Consider the following 17911-nt stretch of genomic DNA (forward strand, 5'->3'; position numbering starts at 1 on the left):
CGACAAGGCTCCCACCCCGGGCCCAAGTACCCCGCTGCCCGGTGCTCGCGCAACCCTCGCGTTTCCTCCCTACCGGGGCACCCTAGCATTTCCTCCTTCCCCTCCCGGCCAGCCTCCCCCGCCTCCCCCCGCCTCCAGCCACATGACAGGAAGGGCTCCGCCACGCGACGTCACGGACGTCCGCACCCCCACCCCTGTCCTCCCCCCGCCCAGCACGCAGGGGGCGGCCGGCGGAGGGACAAACGTGGTCCGCGCGCTCCGCGCTCCCCAACCAGAGCTCGACAGAGCGCCGCGGCGGCCGCCGCCGAGCCGGCACCCGGGTTCCCGGATGTGCGGCGCTCGCGGAAGCCCCGCCCCCGCCGCCGGCTCCGCGCGCGCCCCCGCCCTCCGCCCCGCGCGCCGCTGCGCTCCGCTTTCTCCTCCTTCTCCCGCCCTCCCCCTTTTTCGTGCCTTGAGGTTGCGGGTCAGCGCGAGCCACTGCAGTGAGTCCGTCACGGCTCCGGCGCGAGCGCGAGGCTGCAGCCCCCGAGTCGCCTGGCCCCCTCTCCCCCCCTCCCCCTCCTGTCTGCCTCTCCCCCTGCTCGCAGTCTCTCTTCCCGCTCCCTCTGTGTCTGAATCTCGACCTTAATTTCTCTGCTCCCCCGCCCGCTCCCGCGTGCCCAGTCACCCGGCCGGCGCGGGCCCCGCGGCGCCGCCTCCCCTCCCCCAGCCCGCACCCCCTCCCCCGCGGCCGTCCCGAGGGCCGCAGCCGCCCCAGCCGAGCGCAGCTGGGCCGCCCGCGCCGCCGCTTCCTGAGGGAGCCCGTCTGAGCGCCGACACTCTCTGCCCGAGCGAGCCGCCGACCGCCGAGCAAAATGGTGAGACCTTGGCTTCCCCGGTGCACCATCCTTCCCCCGCCCGCCGCTTCCAGGGCCGGGGGCGAGCCCCGACGCCCCCGGTCGGCTTCCCTCGGTGGAAAATTCGAGAGACCCGGCCGAGCCGGTGTCGCGGCGGGTCCGAGAGAGCCCTTGGGGGCCCGGGTGCGTCGGTGGCTGGCGGGGGCGGCGGGCCGGCTGCTTGACAGGACGGCGGGGCCCCCGCGCCGCCCCCGGGCCTCTGCGGGGCGCCCCCGCCCCCTCCCCCCCTCGCGGCCGCCGGGATTCCGCCCCTGCCTCGACCTCCGCTTCCTCACCAGGGCCATCGGCCTGGGACTGTCCCCTCGTCGCCCCGCGTTCCTTCTCTCCCGACCCTCCTGCACGTGGAGCCCCCCCTTTCACCCCCAGACTTACTCTCAAGTTCGGGGATTTTCCGAAATCCTGTGGAAATAATAGTGTGTGACAAATGGCTCTTATTTATATAAGACCCACTTTCCTCTCCAGAGCGGCTCTTTCTCCCACTCACGCTCCATTTTCAAGCAGTGAGTGAGTCTCGGCAGGAATCCTGCCACTTACTTCCCCCCTCTCCTGTTAGTGTTTATTTCGCTGCTCTTTGCAACCTGGCGGGGTTTCTTTCGCTGCTGCTTTTCGCTCTGCACTGGCGAACCGGAAAGGTCCAAGGTGTACGCTCATGAAAACAGAGTCTAACTCGGTCTTTGAAAAATGAGGATACTTGGTTTTTAATGCTTCCTTACTACCGAGGGGTTTTCGTTTTCTTTGTTACCTTCGTAAGTCTCTCTCTGGTGGTGGTTGTTTTTGAATCATGGCGATTTAAATTTGTCTTTCCTTACCCTCGCGTTAATCCCTAGGTAGAATTCGCTGCTGTAGTGTTTCAAACCGACGCTAGGGGTGTGTCTCCCGCCTCTGTCACTGCAGCCAAGAAATCAACGACGCCCTTTTAGCCTGTTACCTTACCGTTTCTCTTTCTCCGGGTAGCCGGTGCAGTTTCCCCTTTGTAATTAAGAATTGTATACATCGTAGAGAAAGTTCGCAGTGCTTTTCTCTCTCTATCAGATATTCGAACGTGTGATTTGGTGGTTCCGTTTTTTCTAAAAGTCACTGAACGGTTGTCAGAAGATTTTTAGACTGACTGGGTAATTTCTTGGACCTTTTCATTGTATGTATTTCACCCTGTATGTAGAATTAAAGTGTTTCAGAAATAGAGTGGTGGATTAGGGAAGAGAGAAATTCTGTTGATTGCAACTTAAAATCAATTTGGCGTGGTTGTGAGGGAAGAAAGTGAAATTAGAATATTCAAGTCACCTTTTATTTAAAATATAGGACAAATGACTAAGGGCACTTATTAGTGTACTTAAAATCCAGATTAGGAGCCGTCTTAAATGATTAGTGATTTTGATATGTAGAGGAAGTTTTTCTCTGCCAACTTGGGAGGCAGCCCAGAGACGACTTTGGTCCCCAAAGTCGCAAAACTTATGCTTTTCCAGACTGTCACAGAAAACAACTTAGATCAGAGCCATTCATGGTAGTCTTGTTGTTGGCGTAGTCTTTTGTAGTTATGAAGTGCCCTTTAGTGCTTCAATACAACTTCCTTACTGCGTGTGTTTCTCTTGAAGTTCTTTGACCATTGCAGGGAATGTTCTTACCTGCATTTATAAACAGTGCATTTTGAGGAACAATGATCTAGGCTTTTGTTGTTTATATATTAAGCAGAATGATCTGGTTTCCAAATAGTTGTTTTTTCCTTGTAGGGCGTCCCCCCAACTACCCGTCTCTTTTTTTTGAACAACAGACTGCATTTGGGAAATCTTTTAGCTCTTAAATTTATCTTCCTGGTACTCAGTGTTTCCTTATCTTTTAAAAATATTTTAAGATTTACTGTACGTTATTGCTTTCCTCCAGGTCTTTGTTTCCCTCTTCTTTCTAGTTTCCTTTTCAGTATTTATTTTCTAGTTCACTCTTGGCTCTTTTTTCTATCATCCTCTCAATACCATTTCAAGACCTAGGTAATTTGTCGCGACGGTGGCTTCCCAACTTTAGGATTATTTTGGTCTGCTGAATACAGCACTGCTTTGAAAGTATCAAGACCATATCTGTAGCTCAATTCTGCCATATGGGATACTGAGTAACTCAACTAAATTGGGCTTTGGAGTGATCTGGTTGATTTTGCTGGTTAATTGAGCATACAATTCTGAAAATTTTCACTCCCTTTGGAAGATCTTTATTATAACTCTTACTGAGTATCATGAACATGTTTGCATTTTTGTCAACGGATTTTAATTTATGAATAATATTCATGGATTCAAGTAAGGGGAAAGGAAAAGGCTAAGATTGGATTGAAGCTATCAAGAATCTTTTCTGATAGATAATAATTTTAGTTGTTACGTTAAAAGTAGTTTACTTCTTTTTTCCCGGAAAGTTAAGTCTTTGTCTCCCTTCCCCTTTATTTGAATTTTAAACTGTTGAGCATCTAGGCGGGATGAAGATTTTGTATACTTATATAAAAATCTGTGTACTGAGCTCCGAGGAATTTTCCCCTAACCACTAATGGTCAGTTGTCTAGGGTTAAATAAATAAATAGATGTTTATTTATTGAAATAAATAAATAGATACCTTCACAATTTTTTCTCTGGGTAAGCATATGTAGTTTTAGATAGAGTCTGTCAGTGTTACTCACATGCAGAGGAATGGAGAAAGAATAAAATCAAAAGAAGAATGTTTAGGTTAGTGTGATTGAAAACAGTCTCGGAGTATTTTTGAAGGAGTAAATTTTATAGGGGCATTTTTAGAAACTTAGTTGACTTCTCATGTAGCAGAAATAGTTTTTACTATGTCCTTAGTATAATTTAGAAATATCACCAGGCTTTTTGTAGCTGTTGTTGTTTTAATAGGTAATATGGATTTTGTTCTGGATGCATATATGGACATAGTGCATGAGTAATTAGCTTTTCTTTTAGATTTTGTTTCTTAGGGCAACCTTAAATTTTATAAATGACCTTTTTATGTCTTTGTATTTTTAAACTTTTTATTAAAATTATCTCCACAATCTGAAAATAGAACTTGAAACACATTTATTGCTGTCTGTGGTAACTGCACTTAGAATTATATGCAATATATTCTAGTTCAGGTTCTGTGGCAAAGAAAGGCTATGTTAAAAAAAAAAAGAAGCAACCTGTCTTATGGCCAGCAAAATTAAAATTCACATCAGTCATGAGGAGAAAATTTCTTCACTCATTCTGTCCCACAGTGGAGGAGAAAATTAAAAAGGCTCAGAGTACAAGGTAAAGAAGCTGACTAAGGGTCAGTTAGCAATGAGAGGGACAGACAAGTGTGGGAGGATCAGGCATCTGTCATAGGTAGCGAGGCAAGTACAAGGTAGTATAAGGAAGTCAGCTTGGGCCAGGAGGAGTAAGCGAGTCAGACAGACTGTGGGCCCAGAGTCTGGGCAGGGAACAGGGATTCATTCATATCAGCAAATACTTGTAGATTTGTGTCTGCTGTTCACTAGTTACTGTGCTTGGTTGTGGAGGATATTAAAATGATTGTTTCCTACCTTCATTTAAAGTAGGGAACATAAGACAAATGCCAATAGGTGTGAAAAAAGTTAGCATGAGTTATCACATGAATTATATATATATAAAGCTCAGTAGAAATTGAGGGAAGAGCAAGATCAATTTCATCTGGGATTAGGAGAAGTTTTATGAAGGAGGTGACAATTGAGCTGGATCTAAAAAGATTATTAGGATTGCAGTGCAGTAGACAGAGTTGGAGGCAGCTAGGAAAAGATTCCTTAAAGCCTGGAGATAGGAAGAGACAACATGTGTTTGGAGCACAATACTCATAATATGGTTCCTGGGCCAGCAGCATCATTATCATCTGGGAACTTGTTAGGTCTCACCCTGGACCAACTGAATCCAAAACTCTGAGGATGGGGCCAAGCAGTCTAGATTTTATCAGTCTTCAGGTAATTCTGATATATGCTAAATTTTGAGAGCCACTGATTAGAAACTAGCAGAGAATGTATTTAAATTTTAGTTGAGCATCTGTTAATATACCTAGCACTCACTATACGAACATAAGACATAATTGTAATTTCCAAGGAACTTAAATGGAGTATTCTGCAGTGTGATGTGTGCTATTAACAGACTAAACATGGGGTACTGTAAGAGCACATGGCAGGGGAGAGGCTTAATCCGAACTGGAGGGGGGATGGGGCAGGGAGATGAATGTCCCTCAAAGGAAGCTTTCTAGAAGAGATGGGATCTGAGCTGAGTCTTAAAAGAATGAGTATTTAGCCAATGGGAAAGGCACTCTAGATAGAGAGCTTTATGTTGAAAGCCGTAGAGGCATGAGATATACAAGCCAGTTCAGCACGGCTGGGGGGTAGAGGGTTAGGGTGGAAGGGAGGGAGAAGGTGGTCAGGTAGATGGAGGCAAGATCATGGAGGCGTTTGTATATCATATGAAGGAGTTAACATTTTTTTCCTAAAGCCAGTGGGAAACTATTATTTTTAAGCAGGAGAATGACATTTTCTCATTTACTTTTTAAGAGACATCAGAGGATCTGATGGCCGTGTGGATAATAAAATAGGATAGATGAATCGAGGCATGGGGACCAATTAAGAAATTATCAAAGTAATTCATGTGAGAAATAAGGACCTGAAAGAAGGCAGTAATAGCCCAGAGGGAGAGGAAGGACCAGGTATGAGACACGTTTAGGAAGTAGACAATAGGACTTGATGACTGTTGGATTATGGAGAAGAAAAGGGGTGAATCCTGCTGTGGCTTCTGGCTTGGGTGACTGGATAGAGGATAGTGCCGTCCATTCATATTTATTGACTGTCTACTTGGGTAAGATTCAGTTCTAGAGATACATGGGAAATGGTACGCCGTCCTCAAGAAACTTTCAGTTTGCTGAGATGACTGTTGTTTCATCTCTAGTCTTCTCTTAGCATTTGGTTATTAATACTTGGAATCCTATTTTGTAAGATTCTAAGTTCAGTAGGATGGAGTGCTGTGAAATATGAACAGTGCCTGCTGCGTAGATATCATGGCCTAGCAGCAGAAGGAACTTGATATTCTGGAGGTAGGAAGAGGCAACATATGTTTGAGCAGTGATTCTCAAAATATGGATCTTGAACTAACAGCATCAGTGTTTTCTGGGACCTTGTTAGAAACGCATGTTCTCTGCCTAGGAGATATAGGAGAAGGAGATTTGAGGGAGTTATGATGATTTCTGTTTTGGACATGTTGAATTTAAAGTAGTCATGGGTCATCTAGGTGGATATGGCCAACAGATAATTGGCTATCTATGTCTGGAGCTCAGAAGAGAAATCTGGACTTGGATTAAAGATTTGAGCATTGTCTGTATTTGTGTTAGATAGTAGTTGAAGCCGTGAAACTAGATGAAATCCTGTAGAGAAAGAATGTAAAAGAGAAGAGGGCAAATCCTAAAGAATACTGCATTTAAGAGGAAGGTGGAGGATGAGGAACCTGTGAAGGTTGTCTGAGGATAATAGCCAGAGAGATAGCTGGAAAGTTAGCAGAGTGATGTCACATTTGAAGGAGTCAGCAGTGTCTAGATATTGCAAAGATCGGGAAAGAGAAGAACTTAAAGGTGTATTTTGGAGGGATCAGGAGAGTTCTGGTGACTTTGGTAACAGTACTAAAAACACCATTTTGTACTGGTAGCAAGGAAAGCCAGGATGTAGTGAGTTGAGGAATAAATGGGTGGCCAGACATCGAGTATAAACTGTTCCTTACAGCTTTGACTAGAAGGAGAGAAGATGAAAGCTAGAGAATTTAGGTTTGAGGTAGAATTTATTTTGGGGTTAAAGGAACAAACCAGGAAAGAGGAGGTGTGGTTGAAGATTCAAAGGGAAAAGATGGAGTTATTAATAGTTTGAGGTCTCCAAGGAGGTAGGAGGGACTATGACTCTCCTTAGACAAGAGGAGAGATTTTTCTCATCTGTTAACAGAGGGAAGGAGATAAAAATGAAAACTGTTATAGAGGTAATAATCTTGAAGACAGTAACTTCATTTAAGTCCTAGGTAATGAAAATAAGATTAGAAGAGAATGTAAACTCTGAAAATGCAGAGGCCTTGTCTTTGTCTTTTCGTTGTTATATTCCAGATACTTAGTATATAATAGATATTAAGTAGTGTTTGAAGAAGGAATGTGTGAATGAATAAATAGAATAAAGGAGTAAGTGCTGATGAGACGTTGGAGGCAATGAGTATCAGTTCCTTTTTTGAGACATTTATGAAAAAAGGGACAAACAAAAGTTGGCTTCAGTGGTTTACAGTTGGGATAAGTTCTTAAGGATAGGAGATGTCAGTATTCTTTAGAATCAGAAGAGAAGCCAGGAGAGGGAGCTGTAAGAAAGATGATGATTAATGGAATGAGCCCTAGAAGTGGTAGAAAGAAGAGGGATAAAAGGAAGGAGAGACATCAAAAGAGAGAGAGAAAAATCAGGGTCAGGAGAGGAGGCCATGGCAACAGATATGTTTTAATAATGGAGTTCATACCAGATGGCCTAAATCATCTCAGTAACTCCAGATAGTTTGAGGCAAGATCATCTGCTGAAATTGAGGTTGAGGCTAAGGCAAATGGAGTGAGATTGATGGTGAGGAGTATGGAAAAGGATTATAAAATTGATTTGGGGGGATTTGACAGGCAGTTAACAGGGTATTAAGTATTGTTAAATAGTAGATGGACCCAGGAGAGGGCAACAGGGGTCAGTGACCTAGGAAGTGAATCCAGGAAACAGGAGTTTTAACCAGAGTAGAGCTTAATACTTTGTCCCGTCTTTGCTTTAGTGACTTCTCATCAAGTTACATAGATCTAAAAGGAACCATTTTTGAGTTCAGATTTTATGTAAGGGGAACATCTGGTTGTATATTGATAGTCTTAAAAATTTTGTTAAGTTCTAAAGACACTATTAATACATTTGCTTAAAAATTTAAACCATACCTAAAGGTATCAAATGGAAAGTTAAGTCTTTCCTGGCCATCCTTTCCCCTTGTATTGATCACTGTTGAATTTTTTGTATATTCTTCCAAGAGGGAGTTTTTTTTTGTGTTTCTTTGTTCTTTCTTCTTTTTTTAACCTATGCCAGTGTATGGATTTATTAATTTTTTAATAATTTAGTTTTTATTAAAAAGATTACAAAGGTCAGACTTAAAGAGATTTTAATGATATCATGCTCTAGTTTACTCATTACAATCAGTTTTTTTCCGATGCTTTTAACTGCATTTCAGATGTAAACGTTGAGTCAAAAACAATTCAGCATAATTTTTCTAATCAGGTAGCAATTTCATAATGATCGAGGTTGGTGCTTTTAACAGGGGTATGCTATGACAGTATGCTTATGAAATTACTCATAGGGAAAATAATATTTTACTAGAACATTTCTTGCACTTATTTTTTCTGCTTATCACCTTATTAAGCATTAACTACATGGATAACAATTTCTTAAATTAAAACAGAAAAGGACCTCCAAAGTGTAGTGGATAAAGCATCTGTTTTATTTCAAGCTTGTCAGATTAAAGTTTCTTCCTCATTTTTACTCTTCTAAATAAACCTTTTCTGCAGCAGCCCACATCCACCCTCTCCTTTTCTGAATTTTCTCCTTGGACTCCCATACCCTCTTGGTGGTCATGAGTTGACAGTATAATTATAGCTAATGTATAGTTCTAGCACAGGAATAAAATTTTGAAATGAAATAATATATGTTTCTGAGTTTGTCTTTGGTTTTTATGGTCTTGTACTATAAAAATATTTAAAACACTTGAAGATTTCTATAGGAAATCCTTTAAAATTTAGCACTGAATTCAGTAAGTCATAAGTTCGTAATAGGTTCCTTCCTCAAGAGAGTTTTTTTGTTAGTTAAAGCCCCTTCTTACGAATATCATCAGGAAGGCCCTGTTGGTAGCCCTATTGCTGTCCGAAAAAACATTTCTGTAAATGAGATGCTACTTTGACTTGTTTTTCTGGTAACATTGTTAAATTCGTCTGTGCTCTAGCCAGGTCTCTTTTGTAAACAATGCAGAGTATTCATTTTTATTTGTTTGTTAGAACTGGGTATGCATTTTAAAAACCTACAAGAGAGTGATGCATAGCAACCTACAAAAAGGATCCAACCTTCACCATTGGCCTTATTAGAGCTATCTACTAGCACTTTTTTTTTTTTTGTGAGGAAGACCGGCCGTGAGCTAACATCTGCCAATCCTCCTCTTTTTGCTGAGGAAGACTGGCCCTGGGCTAACATCCGTGCCCATTTTCCTCCACTTTATATGGGACGCTGCCACAGCATGGCTTAAGTGGTGCATCGGTGCGCGCCCGGGATCCGAACCGGCAAACCCTGGGCCACCGCAGCAGAGCGCGTGCACTTAGCCACTTGCGCCACTGGGCCGGCCCCTCTATTAGCGCTTTTATTTATTTATCCTTAATCTCTCTAATTTCAGGGATGATTTTCTTTCATATCTTCCTGAGTGTGATGCCACAAGCAATCTCCTATTATAGGCATGCGATAAGCCAGCATCCTTTAGTATTATTTGCTTGTAAGGCAATCTAATAAAAATTGGAATGTCGGGAAAAACAAGTGCTAAGAGGTAATAAGGGAGACCTGTGATTTTATGTGTGTTTATGTTGCAACTGTTTTCCTAACAAATAGAATTTCATGAGTTATGAACTAACTCATAATGATCTTTCTAAAGTAAATAGTGAGTTTATGAACATTAGGTATACTTCAGCTCTGCCTTCCTGTCTGGCTGTCACTCTCTGTCTTTACCTTTACCATCATGCTTCTTGACTCGTTCTGTTTCCTCTTTTCTTGTTTTTCAGTCTACTGCAGTCTAGTTCTGTGATGTACAATTCAGTAGCCACTAGCTACGTGTGGCTGTTTAAATTTTAATTAAAATGAATTAAAGTTAAATAAAATTATAAATCTGCTTCTTCAGTCACAATAGCTACATTACAAGAGCTCAGTAGCTACTTGTGGCTGGTGGTTACTGCATTAGCACAGATATAAAATGTTTCCATCATTGCAGACATTTCTATTAAATGGCACTGGTCTAGAGTGATTATGTATCTGCATTTCACTGAAACTTATATTGGCAGTAATCTTCTAATTACCACTGTGAGATCTTGAGTTGGAAAGATGTGAATTTAAATTCTGGTTCTGCCATTTATTAGCTAAGTGACCTTGAACAAATACCATAAACTCTCTAGACCTTATTTAGTTCTTGTGTAAAATGAGAAGAACAACTCCTAAGACTGTGGTGACAGTAGAGAGAGTCTGGAAATCCAGTAGGTGCTCATTAAATGTATTTGGTTCTTTATTCTTTTTACTTGACTTCTTTGTAATGTTGGACCTTGTTGGGAACTCTTGAAATTCTCTCTTCTTTTGGCTTCTGTGACATTTTCTGCTAGTTGCTGTTCTACCTCTCTGACCATTTTTAATCTCTGTTGCTATGCTAGCTTCTCATCTGAGTTTGGTCCAAGACCCTCTTAAATATGATTTTATGACTTTCCAATTTAAAATCCTATATATTATAGAGACTAAAATCCTTGGCACTGCTCATAGACTCCATAGGTTCTGCCTGTTCTTTACTTCAGCTTCTTCCCCCATGTTCCTGCTTTCTCTCTGTACTCTAGCGTTACATTTTATTCAGTATTGTATGCTATATTTATTCTTCCATCTGTTTATTCTGCCATCAGAGCCTTTTGCATAAGCTATGTTTGGAATACCTCAAAAGTCCCTCGAGTAAGTGACTGAGCCTCCCACCCCCTATACCAGGTCAGTTCATGTTACTTTTAGTACCTTTTACGTCTTGTTTGTACATGATTAATTAGTTCTATAGGTGTTTGATTGCTTTCTGTCTCCCCATGATTTAGTGTGAACTCCGTGAGCATGGGCATCATGGCTGTCTTGTGCTTCACTCTTGATATACTCCTGCTGCCAGCATAGACCCCTACATATTGTAGGAATTCAGTAAATATTTCTTGAATGAGTGAATTGAGTGAATGCATGAATTCTTGTTTATTTTCAAAGTTTCATCATATCCTATGTACGGATGATTCATATTTTCAGCCCACATCATCTTCTGCTACAGTCTGTGGATCTAACTACTTACTGGATATTTATCTAAATGAGGCAGTCTGTAAGGCACTTCAAATTCAACATAGCTAAAACCACATTCATTATTGTCTTCCTATTCATGCTTCATTATTCCTTAATTTTCCTAATGGAAACGTATCTATCCATTCACTCCTATCTGGAAACCTGGTATACCTTTTTCTCCCCTTTACTACTACCGAAGTCTTAAGCAGTCCTCAGTTGCGGTCTCTACTAAGAGTATAACCTAGGAACACAGCCTAACCTGCTGTAGGGGTGGGAGGATCAGTCGCTTACTCGAGGGACTTTTGAGGCATTCCAGTCTGGCTCACATACTATTGATAAAGAGGAAAATGTTTATCACGTTCCATCATATTAATGCTTTGTGCCATCAAGTAGTGGCAGCTGAATCTAAAACACACTAACAGCTGAAAACTGCGAGCTGCTGAAGAATATAGTACTGTATACTTACTACCCAGAAAGCCTGCATTCTTCCTCTTGACTCAGTTTGGCCATTTGTGTTGGAAGAATTTATTGCACAGTTCCTCTAGATGTTTGCGCATATTTCCTTTGTTTCTGTAACTTAGCTTCAAATACCCCTTACACTTTTTTTCTTTTTCATCTGTGCTTTTAAAAAGTCTCATACTTATTAGTTATTTAGCACTTCTTTATCTATGTTAATATGCTTGTTAGGATTTTTGTTGGTATTGTTAGTACTCTGGTTACAGAGTTGCATAGGTTTTGAGTGTCTGCTTCCAACTCTTATTTTCCTTAACTCATGTTATTTTTAATGTGTAGTTTTAAGACCATGAAGGTTTTTCAGGAACATGAGTATTGTGTTATAGTAAATGTGCCCTCTCATTTAGCTCTCCCAAATGCCTCTTGAATCAGCTTCTTCATCCCCGTTGCCACTGGCATTGTTGCAGTTACATTGATTGCTCACGTGGACTCTTTCTATAGCCTACTTAATGCTTTGCTCTTTTTGCCTCCAGTTTCTTCCTTCGTTCTGTCTTACCTATTGCCACCAGAGTTTTTCTTCTGCAAAGGAAATCTAGTGTTACTGCCTTATTTAAAAGTCAATGCTACATCTTCTAGAATTAAAAATGTAAACTTTTTTGCATGGCGCTTATGTTCTGATCCTTATTTCTAGCCATCCTTATGCCATAACCAAGTCAAACTACTTGGTTCTCAAAACACCTCATCCTTTTTTACTTGTTGGACCCTGTGTGTGTACCTTTTCTTCCGTCTGCAATGTCCTTCCCCTTTCTCTGTCTGGCAGACATCAAGATCCTGTTCCAAAGGCAGTCTGTGAAAACTTTCTCAACTCCCCCAGGCACTTAATGGCATTTCTAAGTAACTTTCATTATAGTAAATCCCATATTTCTTTGTGTTTAATTGCTTCTCCTTCTAAGCTGTGGGCTCCTCTAGAGCAGGGGATGCATTTTTTTTCATCTTTGTAAAGCCAGTTCTCATTGTAGTATCTCTCATGGAATGTAAATATAAATGGTGGATAGGTAAGTAGGCATTTGTCCTGCTGGCTTGGAAAGCCTGCAGAGGTACAGCTGAGTTAAGTTATATTTATCATCTGGGGCTAGGGAGGTCTCTGAAAGTCCTGTGAATAAACAATTAGAAAGCTCAAGTGTGTTAGGCACAATGGGAGAGCTACTGGAAAGGAAACTGCTATTGATTGTAAAAGTTACAGGACTTCTTTTATGTTTCAAGATTCTTTTTACACATCTGAATAAAGTGTCAGTTATATGTGAGTGCTATTTTCATTTGTTAAATAGTAAACTTTTTCATAATTAAATAAAGGAAACTCAAAATTTGTAACTGTTTAGTTTTGTTTACTTAAGCTGATTTATCTTAATGTTTTTTCTAAATATTTTGTAGAACAGCTGATAAAGTGAGACTACAACTCTTTGATCTTTGATTTCTTAATTTAGCAAACATTTATGTTAACCTACTACATGTATCAAACATAGTCTTAGGTACAAAGATGCAAGAAAGACAGACATAGCTCCAAAGATTTCACAGCATAGATTGAATCAGGCATGTAGAGGGAAAAATTATAATACGATATAGTATGTGTTTAAGTAGCTATTATAAGGTGCTAGATTTCTTCTGGTCACTCCACTTGCCCAGTTTGAACTTAACATGTAGCAGCTATTTGGACATTTTATTATTCATTCTAGTCACATTACTCATCAAATAGAATTTTATAATGTCAAGCAATCATTTAAGTGCTGAAAGAATGCTGTAATTATTTTGTTGTTGACTATGTTGCTTTCAATTAATTTTGTTTGATAGTATGAGACATAATATGGTGTGGTGGAACAAGCATAGGATATAGATTTCGAAGACCTATATTGGAGTACCCTGAGTTGTTTTTTTTTTTTTTTTTTAAGTATATGTCGGTAAAATGGCCACAAGACTGCCTGATTTCAGAGTTCTCGTGGGTATTGGTTAAGGTAATTACCTAAGATGCTTGATGAAGTGCAAAATGCTTTTTGAATTCTTAAAAATCAAACTATTAAAAACTAGTATGTAGTATTCCTGGCAGATCTAGGTTTAATAATCACTTCATTTTAATTTCTCTGCAGCTCTCTGTCCAGTAATATACTTATTAACAAAGTAGAAAATGTATCAGAGTGTTTTGGGCTACAAGTAACAGAATACCTATCCAACTGAAAGTGGCCTAAATAATAAGGAATGTATTATTTCAGAAAATGAGAAGCCCAGAGCCAGAGAGTTATAGGGTGGTTCAGCAGCTCATCAGTTTCATTAAGGACATAGGTCGGGTTTGCTTTAAAGCTCTGTGTGTCAGGAGAGGGCTGCCACAATTTCAGATACCAGCATCTGGCTGAAGAGGAGCGGGGAGCACTTCTTCAAGTGTCTCTTTTTATTAGAGAGGAAAAATTTTATTGCAAGTCGCATAGCAGGTTTTTTCCTTAGGTCCCATTGTATCTCCATGTTTCTTTTGTACTAGAAAGAGACCAAATTCCTTGCTCTGGCAGTTAAGTTTTTTTTTTTTCCCTTCTAGTTTTATTGAGAGATAATTGACATACATCAGTATAAGTTTAAGGTGTACAGCATGGTGGTTTGATTTATGTATATTGTGAAATAATTACCACATTAGGTTCAGCTAACATCCATCATCTCATATAGATAAAATAAAAGAAAAGAAAAAAGAAAGGAAAAAAGAAAAAAAAGTTCTCCTTGTGATGAGAACTCTCAGGATTTACTCTTTGAACAACTTTCCTATATATCATGCAGCAGAGTTAACTATAGTCATCATGTTGTATGTTACGTCCCTAGTGCTTATTTATCTTATAACTAGAGGTTTATACCTTTTGACCATTTTCCTCCAAGGCAGTTAAAGTTCTTATCAGCTGGCCCTAGCTTACCTTCGTCACGAGAGGCCAGGCCGTTAGTAGTGAAAACAACCTCATCGATATTTTATTTGGTACCCTGAACAAAAGTCACAGATTACTGATGGGATTGTAGGCAGTGAAAATTATATCTGGCTTCTGATGCTATACTGTACTTCTTCCTTGGTCACCCCGTGTTGTCAGCCTCTTCACAAAAATAGTTTACTGTAACCAAAATTCTGCTTCCTTCTAAAGGATATCATCTGCCTTGCAGCCCCTTCAAGTGAAGGAAGGCTGTTCATCTTAAGTTAAGGGTGAGTGGGAATTGTTGGCATTGTGTTTGATCAGAAGTTGAAAACTTTTTCTATAAAGGGCAGGATAGTAAATATTTTAGGCTTTGTGGGCCATACAGTCTTTTGCAACTACTCAGCTCTGCCATTGTAGCTTGAAGCAGCTATAGAAGATACATAAACAAATGAGCATGGCTGTGTTCCAGTAAAACTTAACTTGCAAACACAGGTGACAAATTGTTTCTAAAAGCACAAACAACAAAAGAAAAAAGATAAATTGAACATCAGCAAAATTAACCACTTTTATTCTTTAAAGGACACCAAGAAAATGAAAAGACAACCCATAGAAGGAGAGAAAATTTTTGCAAATCATAGACCTGGTAAGAGGCTTCTACGCAGAACATATTGTTGAATTCTAAGAATTCTTTATGAAAAGACAACTCAACAAAAAATGGGCACAGAATCTGAGTAGACATTTCTCTAGAGTAGATAAATGTCCAATAAGCACATGAAAAGATGCTAAACATTACTAGTCATTAGGAAAATGCAAATCAAAACCATAGTGAGATACCACATCAGAAAGACCAGGTTAGTGTTAGTGAGGATGTGGAGAAATTGGAACCTTCCTAACATTGTTGGTGGGAATGTAAATGCTGTAGCTGCTTTAGAAAACAGTCCCTCAAAATGTTAAACATAGAGTTACCGTATAACCTAGTAATTCTGTTCCTAAGTGTATAACCACAATAAATGAAATGAAAAGCTTATACATGAATGTTCATAACAGCATTATTCATAATAGCCAAAGAAAGGGAAACAGTCTACATGTTCACTAACTGATGAAAGTGGATAAATAAAATGTGGTATATCCATAAAATGAAGTATTATTTGGTTGTAAAATGAAATAAAGTATTAATTCTTGCTACTATGTGGATAAACTTTGAAAATATTCTGCTACATAAAAGAAGCCACTTACAAAGGAACACATGCTGTATGATTCCATTTATATGTAGTATCTAGAATAGACAAATATGTAGAGACAGAAAGTAGATTAGTGTTTGTCTAGGGCTGGGGTGAGGCAGGGAGATGGAGAGTGACTGCCAATGGATATGAGCTTTATTTTTGGGATCATGAAAATGCTCTAAATTTGATTGTAGTAATGGCTGCACAGCTCTGTAAAAGTACTAAAACCATTGAATTGTACACTATAGATGGATGAATTGTATGGTATGTGAATTATATCTTAATAAAGCTATTATTAAAAACCCTTACAAAGCTATAGTAAACAAAATGTTATGGTATTGGCATAAACACAGACACATAGGTCAGTGGAACAGAATAGAGAGCCCAGAAATAAATCCATATATATATGGTTAATTAATTTATGACAGAGGAACCAAGAATATACAATGGGAAAAAGGACAGTCTCTTCAATAGTGTTGAGAAAACTAGACCACTGTCTTACACCATACACAAAAATCAACTCAAAAATGGATTAAAGACTTGAGTGTAAGACCTGAAACCATAAAACTCCTAGAAGAAAATGTAGGCGGTCAGCTCCTTGACATTGGTCTTGGCAGTGATTTTTTGGAATTGACACCAAAAGCAAAGGCAACAAAAGTAAAAACAAACAAATGGGACTACATCAAACTAAAAAGCTTCTGCACAGCAAGGGAAAATGTCAACAAAATGAAAAGGAAACCTATTGAATGGGAGAAAATATGTGCAAATCGTATATCTGTTAAGGGGTTAATATCCAAAATATATAAAGAACTCATATAACTCAATAGCAAAAATAAAATTTGATTAAAAAATGGGCAGATAATCTCAATAGACGTTTTTCCAAAGAAGACATATAGATGGCCAACAGGTACATGAAAAGGTGCTCAGCATCACTAATCATCAGGGAAATGCAAATCAAAATCACAGTGAGATATCACCTCACACCTGTTAGTAGAATGGTTGTTATCAAAAAGACAAGAAATAGTTAAGTGTTGGCAAGGATAGGGAGAAAAGGGAATCCTTGTGCACTGTTGGTGGAAGTGTAAATTGGTGCAGCCACTGTGGACAACAGTATGGGAGGTTCCTCAGAAAATTAAAAATGAACTACCATGTCATCCAGCAGTTCCGCTTCTGGGTATTTATCTGAAGGAAATGAAAACACTAACTCAAAAAGATATATGCACCCCCATGTTCATTGCATCATTATTTACAATTGCCAAGACATGGAAGCAACCTAAGTGTCCATCGATGGATGGATGGATGGATAAATAAAATGTGTGTGTGTGTGTGTGTGTGTGTCTGTGTGTGATGGAATACTGTTCAGCCGTAAAAAAGAAGAAAATCTTGCCATCTGCCAACAATATGGATGGATCCTGAGGGCATTATGTTAAGTGAAATAATTCGGACAGAGAGACAAATACTGTATGATCTCACTTGTATGTGGAATTAAAAAAAAATGTAAAAACACCCAAAATTGAACTCATAAATACAGAGAATAGTTTCGTGATTGCCAGAAGTGGGAGGTGGGGGGTGGGTGAATGTAGTCAAAAGGTACAAATTTCCAGTTATAAAATAAGTCATGGGGATGTAATGTAAAGCATGGTGACTATAGTTAATAATACTGTATTGCATATTTGAAATTTGCTAGGAGAGTAGATTGTGAAAGTTCTCATCACAAGAAAAATTTTTTTTTAACTGTGTATGGTGATGCATGTTAACTAGACTTGTGGTGATCATTTTGCAATATATACAAATATTGAATCATCTTGTACACCTGAAACTAATATAATGTTATATGTCAATTATATCTTAGTTTCAAAAAAAGATATTACCAAAAAAAAAGAAAACTCGTGAGGTGTAGGCCTTATTTGGCCCAAGGCCGTAGTTTGCTGACCCCTAATAGATTATTACTTCTTAGTTCACCTGCAAGGTCATTTCCTTCTGTCTGACTACCTTCCTTTATTTCTTTTCATTGCTATCATCTAATATCTTTCTACTCAAGTTTTTCATTCAAAATTTAAGTCCTTGTGTCACATTTTCCCTCCGGTTTCTACTATCTCTTTAAGTCTTTATGTACATCCTTGCTTTAGTGTTCCTTGACCTTTTGCAGCTTACTAACCTATACTTTCTAGTTTAGCTGTTTCCTGTGGCTGTAGTCAAAATGGTCTCTTACCATCATCCAGAACTGTGCCACTGCTAGGACTTTATTTCTTCTGTTTTGAGATTTTCTCAGTTATGATTATTGAAAATGCTGTGCCCCTAGAG

The 17911-nt window shown here is 39.7% G+C and overlaps 1 protein-coding gene across 1 annotated transcript in view; it reads left to right on the plus strand.

Moving 5' to 3' along the window:
* Positions 1 to 775: 775 nt before the first annotated feature.
* PPP3R1 (protein phosphatase 3 regulatory subunit B, alpha) overlaps positions 776 to 17911 on the plus strand; it is a 61628-nt gene continuing 44492 nt past the window's right edge. Inside the window, exon 1 of the mRNA XM_058551067.1 lies at positions 776 to 857. Coding sequence (XP_058407050.1) covers positions 855 to 857 — 3 coding nt within the window. The 5' untranslated portion in view covers positions 776 to 854. The remainder of the gene's footprint in view (positions 858 to 17911) is intronic.

The sequence above is a fragment of the Diceros bicornis genome, chromosome 12, assembly GCF_020826845.1.
Source record: "Diceros bicornis minor isolate mBicDic1 chromosome 12, mDicBic1.mat.cur, whole genome shotgun sequence".
NCBI classification, from domain to species: domain Eukaryota; kingdom Metazoa; phylum Chordata; class Mammalia; order Perissodactyla; family Rhinocerotidae; genus Diceros; species Diceros bicornis.